Below are 12912 nucleotides of genomic sequence, written 5' to 3' on the forward strand. Positions count from 1 at the left end.
TCGACCCGACCGAACCGTTACAAGGTTGATTTCGTCTGCTAGTTACAGCAAAACGCTGCTGCCGAAGGGGAGTACTCTGTAAATCTAGCTATGTTACTCAGAAACTTAACTTCCTCGATTTACCAGAAGCTCATAAATTATGGTTATAATTTGCCGTGTGTGCACCTATCATGTCAGCGGCATGCACCCGGCATCCTCCGGTTACGGCATGGACGAGCCACGAGCAGCGTCCAACAGAGCCGAGACCCCATACCTGGCAAGCGCCGGCCCTGAAGTCGCCCTCCTGCTCCAGCTTTTATTCTTCATGCATTCATACGCAACACTATCTTCTACGGATGGAGTAAGCAAGTCTCAATTGGGTCACATCTGTGATATACGTGTACAACTCCATGCGCACATCTCAGCCGACATGTAATGCAGTGGATAAATAGGTAAGTGGATATATGCATCCATGCATTCCTACAGATGCCGTCCTTATGGCAGCAAATGCATTGCAGCAGACGCAAAGGTGCTCGACCTAGATAGATATACACCTAACAGGTAATCCCCATCTCCACCCCCTTATGCAAATAAAACGTTGTCAATTGGTTTGCAGACTGCTGTTGTGTTGCAGCAGACTGCTGTTGTAACAATCTATCCTCAGCCTATAGGCTGGGGATCGATTGCCGTACGTGCCGTACAACTGACGGACCGGCCCGGGACACGCTGGTGAGTAGAAGTAGTGTTGTGTTTCCCCCGGCCCCGCCCCGCCCTGGCCTCTGTTGACGGTTCGTTCTTCCACGTACGACGCCAGGTACAGGGGTCATTAAAAGGATTATTATGAGCCAGCTGCCACTGCCGCCCATGATGATCCCAGGTGTTTCCCACGCATCGAAGACGCCCCATCCCGGAGCGTCCAACAAACTATTTGCCTAATGGTGTACAATAATAGAAGCAGCGCCTAAATTTAAATGTTGTTATTTTATTGTTAAAGTCGGTGGTGTCACCGCTGCCGCGGAGATGCTTGAGTTGCGTTATGAACAAAGAATAACGGCCAAGATAAAAAATCCCGGATGTATCTCGATCTCGCACAGGAGTCGCCTGTATGTATATGCAGCCATTAGTAGGCCTATAGCCGCAAATCCTAAAGAGGGTTGTTAATGGTGACCTGGGGTACGTGCGTGACTGTCTGTCTATCTGTGTGCTGCTGAGGCAGGGCGGCGGCGGGCGGGTTTGAAGCATGAAATAAAGTAGTACATAATAATGAGAATAATGTCCATCTACGCTTACTATTGGCCAAGCAACCTTTGCACCGTCTTCACCGTTGCAGATCGAATGGCGGCAGCAGTCATAATTTGAAATGGTCGAAATAAAACAATTGTGGCCCAAACAACTAAGACGCCTGGAAACTTGCAACAATTATATACGCGACGTTGTACATATTTTTTAGTTGTTAAGACACTGTAGGATAGCTTAAGTCGCAACAAAACAAATGCCTTGATATGACTCTGCGGAGACCGGCTTCCGGATCGGATCGGGTCGCGATGCTCAATTTGGTTTGACAAAAGAAAAGCCCAAAAGGGTATTTATAAATGAACACAGAGCGCATCAGCATTGCAATCGTTGCCATGCTTGCCTGCCACCGCCGCCCCGTGGATGCATGTCGGCCCACTAGCCACATGCGCACACTCGTATATATACACATAGCTACAAATTGTAGCTACACACACATATATATAGGCGGCTAGCGCTAAGCAAGAACCTCAAAGGACTCTGATACGGCCTTCATTAGATCCTGGACTTGACTAAATGCCAGGTACCGATATCTTGTGGTTGTTAGACGCATCGTGTACTGCCACCCCTGCAGCAGGGGACAAACGCAAATCTGCATGTCGTATGTGTCACAACGCAAAGAGGTGAAATGCACAGCATGTCGACATGTGTACATACATACATACAGGCAGGCAGGTGGCTGGCAGGAGTTAAGGCCTGACTTCTGCTCCCGGAGTGTCCGGGTTCACATCCGCCTGCCGACTCCTCGGGTGTTTGAGGGGTGTTGGATTGGGAGGTGGGCCCCCATCTTGTGGACGGTGTAGGACGTGGTTATACCAACTTGCGAGCTGACCAGGAACTAAGTTGTGGCGCCGTTGATCCGCTAGATTTCGTTGAATGCTGGTGGTAAGTTGCTGAACCCAACGAATACATTCTGAAGTCGGATGAGGTAAATGGATTAGGGTGCCCCTCTAGTAGGGGAGAGCAGGGACTGGCCCGGGAAAGGGGGCCGCTGGCGAAGTTAACCACCCTGTAACAACATACATACATACCTCAGCAATGGTGATTGCTCGAAACTCCCTCGCTGCTCTGCAAGTGCGAGGTACACGTGGCAATTGAGGGAGTGAGGGAAGGGCCAAGCAAGCAAACGCACAAATGTATGTATGTCGGCATTCGTAACAACAAATTGTGATTAATCATGACTTTACAAGCACATCCATCCCGAGGCTAGGCTGTTAGCCTGACCATCACCCGACAGCAACAGCAACACAACATTTGCGTACAGGTGTGTGCTACATTAGGGTTAGGCACTCCTGGTAACACGCGACCATTGCCCCCGGGAGATCTTGGTACATCATGTTGTACATGTTGCGAGGCAGCTGCAGGGTGAGCTCCAGCAGCGGCATGGGAACATACAATATCTAAAGAAAAGAAACCCCAAAGAAGTAAACAGCGGGCGGGGTGCAGGTGCGGGTGCAGGTATGCAGGTGCATAATGGGAACGACCAAGTGACGGGCCCGGGCAGGCGATGCACGCAGACGACCCAGCCACCGACCGCATCTCTGGTTGGCTTGCATCCACCATGTGATGGTTATTATCTTGGCATGTGCATGTACATGTACGTGCCAATTTGATAATAACCATCACCAACGCATCCAACACCATCCAACGCAAGGGCAGGTAGCAATGTCGTCACACATAAGTATGTATGTATATATGTGTGTGTCACACACTGCTCCCAATCACGTTATGCAGCCACGTAGAGAAGATGGATGGATGGGTGGATGGGCAGCAGACATACATACATACATACATACTCACGCACCCAAACATTCCCGCGGTGTTGCCCCCAAACTGGACATGTACGATGATGTAATCTCTGTCGCCATCGTCGCCGCCATGCTTCACGTTGCGGGCCTCAATAACGAGCCCATTGGGTGCGACGCCAGCCAGGCCTGCAGCTACTTCCTGCGGTAGGTGTGCACGCGGGCATGTGGGCATGCATGTGTATGATACCGCCGCACGGTAGGTACCACCAGGCAAGTGTGTATTGGACTGAGTCACTCGATCGTCACAAAACAATCTCACAACTTCGTGGTGACTTGGTCAAGTAGAATTAAAAAACGTTATTAGTTATTAAAACAAATGCAAACTATCATTAAAAACAAGAGATTTCTTCTTGTTCTCGTTTCTTGTTCGCTCGGGGGCTTGCTTAATAGAAAGGCGTGCCCTTGGATGGATGTGATACATATATGAGCATGAAGGTAGTTATACATTGCCGATATTACCAGAAGTGCGAGAAGGATGTAGACAAACAACCATATCAGCGCCGCGGTGCTGGAAATGGCGGCACCAGGCACCGAACAGACCGGGCTTAGTCCACATCAGCAGGTCACACACACACACACACACACACACACTCACACACACGCCAGCTGCATCTGGTCCGTAAAATATATAACCCAGTTCGAATGCTGGTCTTGCATCGGACTTACATAAGACTCAATCGACTATAAAATGAATAAACCGTACTTCATTTCAGCGGGTAGAGCAGTTGAAACACCAACATGAAGTCACGACTCGATCGAGGTATGTACGTACGTACGTACATACATACATACATACATGCGTACATATATACATGCACGGTTAGGTTTAGCGGGAGGAAATCCTCAGGTGGCAGGAAACTCGCCTGTACCGAGCCCAGCTGCTGTGTTGCTTGCACACCCGCCGGTGCCGGTGCCCGGTACACGGCCAACGTCTCCGCACCGGGCTCCTCGGGGTTGTAGAAGCTGGCTAGGACCGCTGCACGGCCGCGTGTGTGGTTCGCAGCAGCATAGCAGCAGCAACAGCATAGCAGCAGCAGCAAGTAGAATATCTTCATACGCATTCCTATATAAGGATAATGCAACGAGGTTGGAACTGCACTCCAAACCCATCCGGGCGTGATGAGAGCCCCGGGAGAATGTGGACGGCACTGGCAGCGGGGCGGGCGGCGGCATAGACAGCATGGGTGCATGATACAGCTTTGCTGCATTATTACACACATACATACATACACACATAGATACACATACACACACACATACACACGGGCGGAAGTCAGAACGAACGAAGGGAGGCGCGAGCCAGCACACACATGCACACGGATATGTCTGCACGTGGCACCATGCAACATGAGTTGTTGCTCTCCGCAGTCCGCAGTCCACTCCAGGCTGCAAAGAAATTCGCCATGAACGTACATGCAGTACGTATACCCGCAGTACACCCAATGGGTATTACCCATGCACGTGGCATGCAAGGTAAAGGCGGCAGGTTGAGATACAACAAGCGATGCATCCAGCAAGTTAAAACAAAGGAGGTAATAAAGAACACATACAGACATACAGACATACAAACATGCCGGTACTCACATGACTCGGGCAGCAGTGTCGAGACCCTGATCCAGCCACAGGGGCGGACCAGGCGGAACCGCCCCGCAGGGTCAGTGTACGGCACCACCGCGGGTACGGAAGCCGCCGCCGGCACGGTTGCAACCGCTCCTCCTCCATCACTCTCATCACCTGCTGCTGCTGACGCAAGCAAGCAATCGTATCAGACCCTGCTGCTCATGCAGCAGCGCGCAACCCTACCATTTGTCAGGAATTGAACACACGCACTACTCAATAAACGCTGTGCTGATGCATGTTGTACGAATAGAACGTACGGCGTCATTTATTGCGTTATGTACGGATACGGATACGTACTTGTCGCGGATGGTGATGAGCCGCACGTCTTCGGAAGTGCTCCGCTCTCAGCCATCCTGCGGGCGTAATAATTGATTAATGGCAAATTATTACGTTTACTCGTAAATCCACCGCTGTACAAAAATTGAGAGGCAATCGCAGGACCTGTACGTTGCATGTGAGTGGATGTGTGTGTAATAAATAATATTCAGCAGTCGCGGGATGGACAACATAGTACGTAACTGCCGCTGCTCCTGCCGCTGCTCCTGCCGCTGCTGCTGCTGCTGCTGCTCCTGCTGCTGCAGCTGCTCGTTGATATCCAACTTACTTTCTTTAGTGTTTAGTTTACAGTATTTACATGTATATGCTTAGTACAGCAAGGCGTTTGGGGCAACTTCACAAGCAAGTACCAGATTTAGAGCACGCATGCCAAGCTGTCTATCTGTCCGAACAAGTTTGATCCTGCGTTGATGCAGCGCTATACAACAACGCAAAGACTCTTCCACATGAAGCCCCAGTTCCCATTCCACGCTTACACGGTCGATCCGAAAGGAAGCCCCAGTACAACAGCAGAGCACGCCAATGTGGCTGCGCATGCAGCAATTCGTCGCCGGCTCACGTTTAGGGAGTGCCGTGCCATACGCCATGTGGCTGCGGACTCCTGATCTTGATCGCCCTGGAACAGCGGAACGTCTGCTGGCAGCGCTGGGAGGGATGTGCTTCGGTCATCACAGCAACTTGACCAGCAGCGGTTGGCCCCACGGCCGCCTGTTGCCGCGATATTGCAGCCACGTAAGAGTACATGTAAGAGTACGAACATCTACAGATTCATATAAAAATTATAAGTCAGCTTACGCCGGTGAGACCGAGGCTCTGAGACGTTCCATCGACAAAGGCCAACCGAACCGGTAACCTTCAACGATTTCAAGTGTAAGCTTGGTGATAACAGCATCCCAGAAGGTGGTGATTCGATCAGCGGTGAGATATGAGTCACTCGGTGGACAACTAAACAGCAGTGAGCAGCCATTTTTTTGATTAAGTAAGTCGTAAGATCTCAGTTACAGTATGATTCTCTTCGTGTCATCACAGTCGAATTTGCTTTACTGCGTGTCAGGGTATAGCCACTACGCCAACCCTGAGTTCCGGGTGCCTAATGCAGTACAACGCCTTGTCGTTTGTGATTTTGCACCACAGCCGCAACTTGTCAGCATCACACATGAATGTAAACACGTCTTAAAGGCTGCCCTATTTTTCTATCGAAGAGCTGCGGGCAAGCTATCCAGCGAATTAGCTCCGGAACCCTTTCAGCCCGGGCGGCAAAAAGGAAACCCTCCTGTCATTATACGCTTTCCTCGTTTCTGTAATACTTTATGGTCTACAGGCAAAACTGGCCTTCATGCAATTATCCACATTTCCTAATAAGGCGACCGACGGCTTTGAACAACCTTCCCAACCACTCAGTCTTCCGACTTAGCTCGCACCCGATATCCCGGCGTAAATCTCTCCTAGCATCCTCAAGTACTGCAAACATGTCGACAGGCGCGAAGCCCAAACGGGCAAAGACCATCGACGCTTTCTTCACCCCGAAGCAGCCACAGAAGCAAGCAGTTGTGGGAATCGCGCCTCCGGTGAGCCGAATCCACCAAGCTCGGTATCCAGCAACCCATCCATTTCAACAACTTCCATCAACAACACACACTCAACCTCACATCGTGCACCTCGCTTCCGCTTCCCCAACCCAGCAGCTCCCAGACGTCGTCGCAGCGCGCTGTATCATGGAAGTCGCCGGCGACAAAGCTGAGAGCAGCAAAGACTCCATCCCCCTCCAGGAGCAACATCAACCCCACACCGGCTCCACAACAGCTCCAAAAGCAGCGGTCCCAACAGCGGCAGGTTACCCCGCCACGCAGCAGCTACAGGTCCCGGAACCCCCTGGCCCCACGGCGGCCGCCGCGTCTGCCGGCGAACAGGACCCCCCCGCTGTCCCCCCTCCTCCCCCTCAGAGCCCCTTTCAGAGTAATACTGAGAGAAGTAGAATGGTTGGCCGCAAACGGCGCAGTCGCTCGGCGGACGGGGGCTGCTCGGCGGACGGGGGCTGCTTGACGGCAGCAACAGCACGGGAAGAGGGTGAGAGAGAGAGAAAAAGAGCGAAGGCGGTGTGTGTGTGTGTCACATGTGTGTCATGTGTACGGATGGCAGGTAGAGGCATTTGACAAATGACCAGGGGGGCCTGGCAAGCAACGAGCTAGTAAGGGAGCTAGTAAGGACTGCTAACAGTCCAGCAGCCCAACAACCCCCATTGGGAGATGTAGCTGGCACAATGGGGTTGGGGGGGAGATAGGGAGGAAGTGCCGTAAGGGACAGGGTGAGCTCCAGCAGCGGTCAAACGCGGCTGGCAAGAGAGCTAGCTAGAGGGAACTGCCATAGGAGAGGTGTATGGCTACTACCCTATACTAATGTGAGCTGTCGTTATACTAATGTTCACCTGCAACCATTGCCAATGCCCCTCATTGTCAACATCCCTCGCTACTGGCCGCTCGGATGCGAACCGGAGGACATACAGACGGACAACCGTCAACGTCGGGGGTTCCGGGTACGGCGGCGCCCGGGGGAGGTGGGGCGGCAGTAGCAGCACCCGGAGGAGGAGGAGGAGGGGGAGGGGGGACGGGGGGAGGGACGAAAGAAGGTGATGCGGCCTGTGCCAGTGTAGGAGCGGCAGCAGCGGCTGATGGTGGCGATGGCTTGACGCCGGCACAGCGTGCGCAGGTTCGTACGCGTGCCTGTGTATGTGTGTGTGTGTCTGTATGTGTGTTCGTCCGTCATTATTTTGAAAGGCTACATTGCACCGTCCGGTTCCGGTTTTCCTTCCCCCCCCCCTTTTCACTCCTCCCGCCTTCCCACGGTCGCCGCCATCACACACGGGGGGAAGCTGACACACACACGCGCGCGCGCGCGCGTGCTCGGCTTGACCCTGGACTCGGCCCCGTGCGCCTTGGGCTGCTTTTTGGACGTGTCAACAGTTTGACCTCCTTTTAATATTTTCACCACCATCACCACCACGATCATCATCATCATCATCATTATCATCACCACCACCACCATCACTACCATCGTTATATATTATTGCCCCCCTTCCCCTCCGCCAACACCACCACTGATCGCCACCACCACCTCCACCGCCACCACCGTCAGATCGCGGCCAACCGCAACCGTGCACTGGCACGTCGTGTCCTGGCGGAGTCCTCGGCTCCAGGGGGCCCCAAGCTGCAGCTCTCAGCGCTGCTGGTCGAGCCGGGATGGAGGAGCGCCCTCGCGGGGGAGCTGGCGGGAGCCAACCTCCGGCAGCTAGACTCGTTCCTGGGGGCCGAGTGGGCACCGGGCAGGAAGCCGGTCTTCCCGCCGAAGGATTGCATCTTTCAGGCCTTCAACGCCTGCCCGTTTTACCAGGTATGCGTCGCAATATATGATGGGTTGATTGGTTGGGTGGGTGGGTAGTTATTGGCTGTTGTTACGGTACGTCATATCCGTGTTACTTCATTGTCTGTCTATCTATCTGTCTATCTATCTGTCTATCTATCTGTCTATCTATCTATCTGTCTATCTATCTGTCTATCTATCTCTTCAGTCCCATTTTGCCTCTGCGCCCGTCACAAGTAAAACCCAAAACCGCGTCCCCCTAGCCTCTACCCCCCCCCCGGTAAGTACCCCTCCACCCATCCCCATCTTCGCCACCGTTGTCTGCAGTTGATATTCCCCTCCCCTTCCTCCTCCCCTCACCCTCCTCTTCCCCTCACCCCTTAATCTCCCCTCACCCTTCCCCGCCTACCACCCACCCCCACACTCACACACACCGTCATTAACTTCCTTATAACCGCCAAACCGCAACCCCCCTGACCTGATGACCAGGTTCGTGTGGTGATCCTGGGTCAGGACCCCTACCACGGCCCGGGCCAGGCTATGGGCCTGGCCTTCAGCGTGCCCCGGGATGTGCGGCCCCTGCCGCCCTCCCTCGTCAACATCTACAAGGAGGCGGCCGCGGACCTGGGCTGGGGGGACCGCCCGGCGCACGGAGACCTGTCCGCGTGGAGTGTGCAGGGTGCGTCGTTTCCTCCCCGTGATCTGATCTGATCACGGTGATGGTGGTGGTGGTAGGAGGTAGAGGGGGAGGAGGTAGTGGGGGGAGGTAGTGTGGGGGGGGATTGAGGTTGGGGGTTGGGGGGCTGAGGAGGTGGGGTTGGGGGGAAAGACGAACCACGAACGAGTGAAAAGCTGCTGCCAGGGCAAGAGTGGGGGTTGGGGGGGGTGAGGAGGTGGGGTTGGGGGGGGGTGAGGATACCGGTAGTGGCTGCTACACGGCTGTGTTCGACCGGCTACTGGCTACTGGTTCTGGACAGAGACCAACTTTAGCCAAACAGCTGAAGCCAAACTACCCGTGAAAGGTAATCAAGTCGGCGGGAAAGAGGCGGCCAACGAAACATGTGCTGGCTGGCTGGCTGCACAGTAGCAGCAACACGTCCATCCATTTCCTACTTTACCGTACTGTACGGCATGTACTACTAAGGCTACTATTAAGGGTAATCTAGAGTAAGGGATGGATAGATCTAGTATGCCCGAATGTTGAGACGGATGTATATATAAGTTATGACGACCACGACCGCCATCGCGCAGGTGTACTGCTGCTCAACACGTGCCTGACCGTACGACAAGGCGAGGCCAACAGTCACGCCAAACGCGGCTGGGAGCAGTTCACGGACGCCGCCATCAGGGCGCTAAGCGAGCGCCGCAGCGGTATCGTCTTCCTGTTGTGGGGCAACCCCGCCCAGGCCAAAGCGAGCCTGGTGAACACGTGGGTCGCCCTAAAACCCCTTTCCCTCCCCTCTCTCCCCGCCGCCTTTGCTATTGTTTTTTAGTTCCTGCGTTTTCTTCCGTTTTCATATAGGTTCTTTAAGGGTTTTCGTTTCCAGCTTCCCCGATCAGCAAGTTTAATACTCCTTTTCAGCAGCATTTGCATGCGTTTTTGTATTTTTCTTTCGCTGCTCACAACTCTCCCACCTTTCTGCCTTGCATGTGCCTTTGCCCGCTGCTCCTGCTGCCTGGCCAGGTGAGTCCAAAGGGTGGTTCGAGCTTCTTTGGTATATCGCGTTGGCGTCGGTAGGCTAGCCGGAATAGTTTAGTTGGGTCGGTCGGGTCAGTCGCGCGTTCTAGTTTTTTTGGGGGGTTGGGAGGAGCACTTGCATACCGGCAGCCTTTCAGTATCAGCAATTCAGCCTTCTCTCCTGGCCAGCAACTTTACGCCACTTTTACGTCAGCACTATTTTACTCGCCGCCTTCACTACTATTTTTTACACCTACTACTTTACGGTTTGGCTATACAATTCAGCTTTTTATTTCTGGCGGCTTAGGTAGGTAGGAGTTCCAACATCTACGTCACTTCGTCATCCCGAGGTTACAGTCGTCACAGTCGCCACGGACGCCTTTCGGTCAGTTTTTACGTTTGCTACTATCTTGCCCTGGCAGCAGCTTCAATCGCGTGTGGTTCGTCTTTCCCCTCTCTCCCCCTCGGTTACGACTTCATCGCTTAGAACTCACTCACGGGGGGCAGTTTCGGGGACTTTTTGGAACTGCTTTCCGGCAGGCAGCTCATTTCTGGTTTCCTCGGGGTGTTTTTGTGATCTCCCCCTCCCCTCGCCTCTCCCCACCGGCTAGGGTGGTTGGGCGGAATCAGGTTGGGATGAGGTCAAAGCGGGTAAAGGGGTGGGGGGTTTGGAGCCAGGCAGTGACGTGCCGCGGCAGGCAGCAGAATTGCAGCACACCAGGCCGCACAGCTGAGAAGAGGCCCCTGCATGTGCATGTGCATATGCACGCGCAAAGCACCGGTAGGGTGCCGAAAAACAAAAACAAAATCCAAAAGAAGGATGTGAGGAGGAGGGGGAGGAGGAGGAAGAGAACCTGCGGGGGAGATACGGCGGGGAAGGGTGGCAAGGTGCGAGTGGGTGTTTAGGGTAGAGGCCCCACTATCGCGTGAAGTAACCGAGTACCAAGATATCGCAAGACTTAAGCACTTGAAACAGTCCTTCTCTCCCAGATTGATCCCCCCCTTCTTTCCCCTTCCTTCCCCTCTCCTTCCTCTTTGGCGGAATGTGCATGTGCGGGTTCCCGTTACTGCTACGGCTGCTACTGCTACGGCTGCTACTGCGACTGCTGCTACTGCGACTGCTACTCCGCAGTCGCAAGCACCACGTGCTGAAGGCGGCCCATCCGAGTCCCCTCTCCGCCTCCCGAGGCTTCTTCGGATGCCGTCACTTCTCCGAGACCAACAAGCTGTTGACGAGCCAGTCATTGGAACCCATCCAGTGGAGGCCGTCGTGACATGAAACACACACACGCAGAGGGCTCGGGAAGGGGGGGGGAGAACCACAGGCCGGCGGGGGAAGGAGGGGCGGGGGACGGAACACGAAACACGCGCGGACAGTGGGAGGATATGTGGTTTGGAAGGGGGGGGAAAAGGCGAAGCTCTCCAAAAGGGGCCAGGTGTCATGCGATTGTGCAGGGCATGTGATGCCGTACAACATGGGTAATGCACATGGTATCGTACCTGAGGGTGGAGGTGTGATTTGAGTGGTTTCGGGGCGACGAAACGACCTTTTTCGTGGACTCCTTTTCGGGGCTGAGTGGGATTTTTTACGGTTGGAGTTGGAGTCGGTAAGGTGGTTTGTATTGCAGACCTTAATTTAAGGATGTGTTAGAAGATTGGATCATTTGTCGTGCGATGTGGGACTACCTAAGGTGCGGCTGCTTGTTTTATCAAAATTTGAGTGCTGTTTTCTGGATCCAAAATTTGACCAGTTTCGTTTTGACACAGAATTTGAACCAAGCTCTGTCTTTTGACCTCACACATCTACTGACTGACGCAACCCCCCTTATTTCCCCAAATCTAACCACCACAAACTTGGACTATCGGTGCCGCGTTGCGATGGGAGGTACCATTTTGTCCTTTTCTTTTTTTTCCTTTCGTACAGGATCTCATCTCGTGCCTGTGGTTACACGAAATTGACTTTTTTGAGTACTTGTAGTAATTCCCTTGAATAATCTGTTCTCGCTCGTTAAATACTACCGACCCCCAGCATTTGTGACTAAGCTTTGTGAACGCCATTTAAACAAAAGCTTCACAGAGCTACACATTATTGTCATGTCAACTGTTGGTTCCTTTTGGAGGCCCCTTTCAAATCCGCGCCGCGCGCGTCCTCACCCCCCCCCTCTGCTCATACACACTGCTCCCCACGCACGCACACAGCGTGTACATCTTCTCCTCAAATCTCCCCCCTTCGAGGCGCCGTCTCTCTCGTACCAAACATAAGCACGCGCACGAGCTGGTTGAATGTGCAACACACGTACGAAAAAATAAGCACGACATGTAAGAAGAAGAAGAAGTTCTTTTACTATACAGACGTCAAATACCACACAGCCATGCGACTGCCCAAGTCCTGTACGGCACATCCTTCAGTGTACGGAAACAAAGTCAGTCCGACGTCAGAGCCTCTGCAAGGAGAGGAGGTCAAACAGGCAAAGGTTGTAAAACGCCCACTTCTCAATCCTCTTCCTGTCATAGACTCAAAGCTGCCGTACGGTGTGTGTCGTACTTGTTCCGATTTGCGGCTGATCACACCGGGAGCTGCTATTCCTTCTTGTTGTTGTTGTTGCCGAATGTTGTTATTAGTGCCCTCCTCCGCCGCCGCGTCGTCGCTCTCTAATCACCAGTCGATGTTCGTACGTTGAACGACGTCTTTGGAGTTAAACAAACTCCACTTTTTGGATTGCTGGAATCATGTTGTTATGTTGAGGAGTACGACGTTATCAGCGATTCCCCATCAATAAAGCGCTGCAGTACAAAATAGCACGGCAGGTTTTTAGCACAGTTGTGGTACAGAGTACAGGA

At 53.2% G+C, this 12912-nt stretch overlaps 3 protein-coding genes across 3 annotated transcripts in view; 1 reads left to right on the top strand and 2 right to left on the bottom strand.

Moving 5' to 3' along the window:
• Positions 1-1729: 1729 nt before the first annotated feature.
• VOLCADRAFT_119932 (uncharacterized protein) lies at positions 1730-5744 on the bottom strand (the record flags this gene model as incomplete). Its single annotated transcript, XM_002958324.1, has 7 exons — positions 1730-1840; positions 2304-2340; positions 3077-3219; positions 3950-4056; positions 4665-4820; positions 5513-5564; positions 5596-5744. Coding segments are annotated over 7 exons (753 nt in total), but the record flags the coding sequence as incomplete, so codon positions are not given.
• A 2430-nt stretch (positions 5745-8174) lies between these two features.
• VOLCADRAFT_69325 (uncharacterized protein) lies at positions 8175-11345 on the top strand (the record flags this gene model as incomplete). Its single annotated transcript, XM_002958305.1, has 4 exons — positions 8175-8423; positions 8883-9072; positions 9645-9822; positions 11204-11345. Coding segments are annotated over 4 exons (759 nt in total), but the record flags the coding sequence as incomplete, so codon positions are not given.
• A 239-nt stretch (positions 11346-11584) lies between these two features.
• Positions 11585-12912, bottom strand: part of VOLCADRAFT_108101 (uncharacterized protein) — a gene marked incomplete at its 5' end in the record, with an annotated part of 8354 nt that continues 7026 nt past the window's right edge. Inside the window, one exon of the mRNA XM_002958325.1 lies at positions 11585-12515. Within this exon, the coding sequence (XP_002958371.1) occupies positions 12496-12515 (20 nt within the window). The 3' untranslated portion in view covers positions 11585-12495. The remainder of the gene's footprint in view (positions 12516-12912) is intronic.

Source organism: Volvox carteri (assembly GCF_000143455.1).
Source record: "Volvox carteri f. nagariensis unplaced genomic scaffold VOLCAscaffold_91, whole genome shotgun sequence".
In the NCBI taxonomy this organism is placed as follows: Eukaryota; Viridiplantae; Chlorophyta; class Chlorophyceae; order Chlamydomonadales; family Volvocaceae; genus Volvox; species Volvox carteri.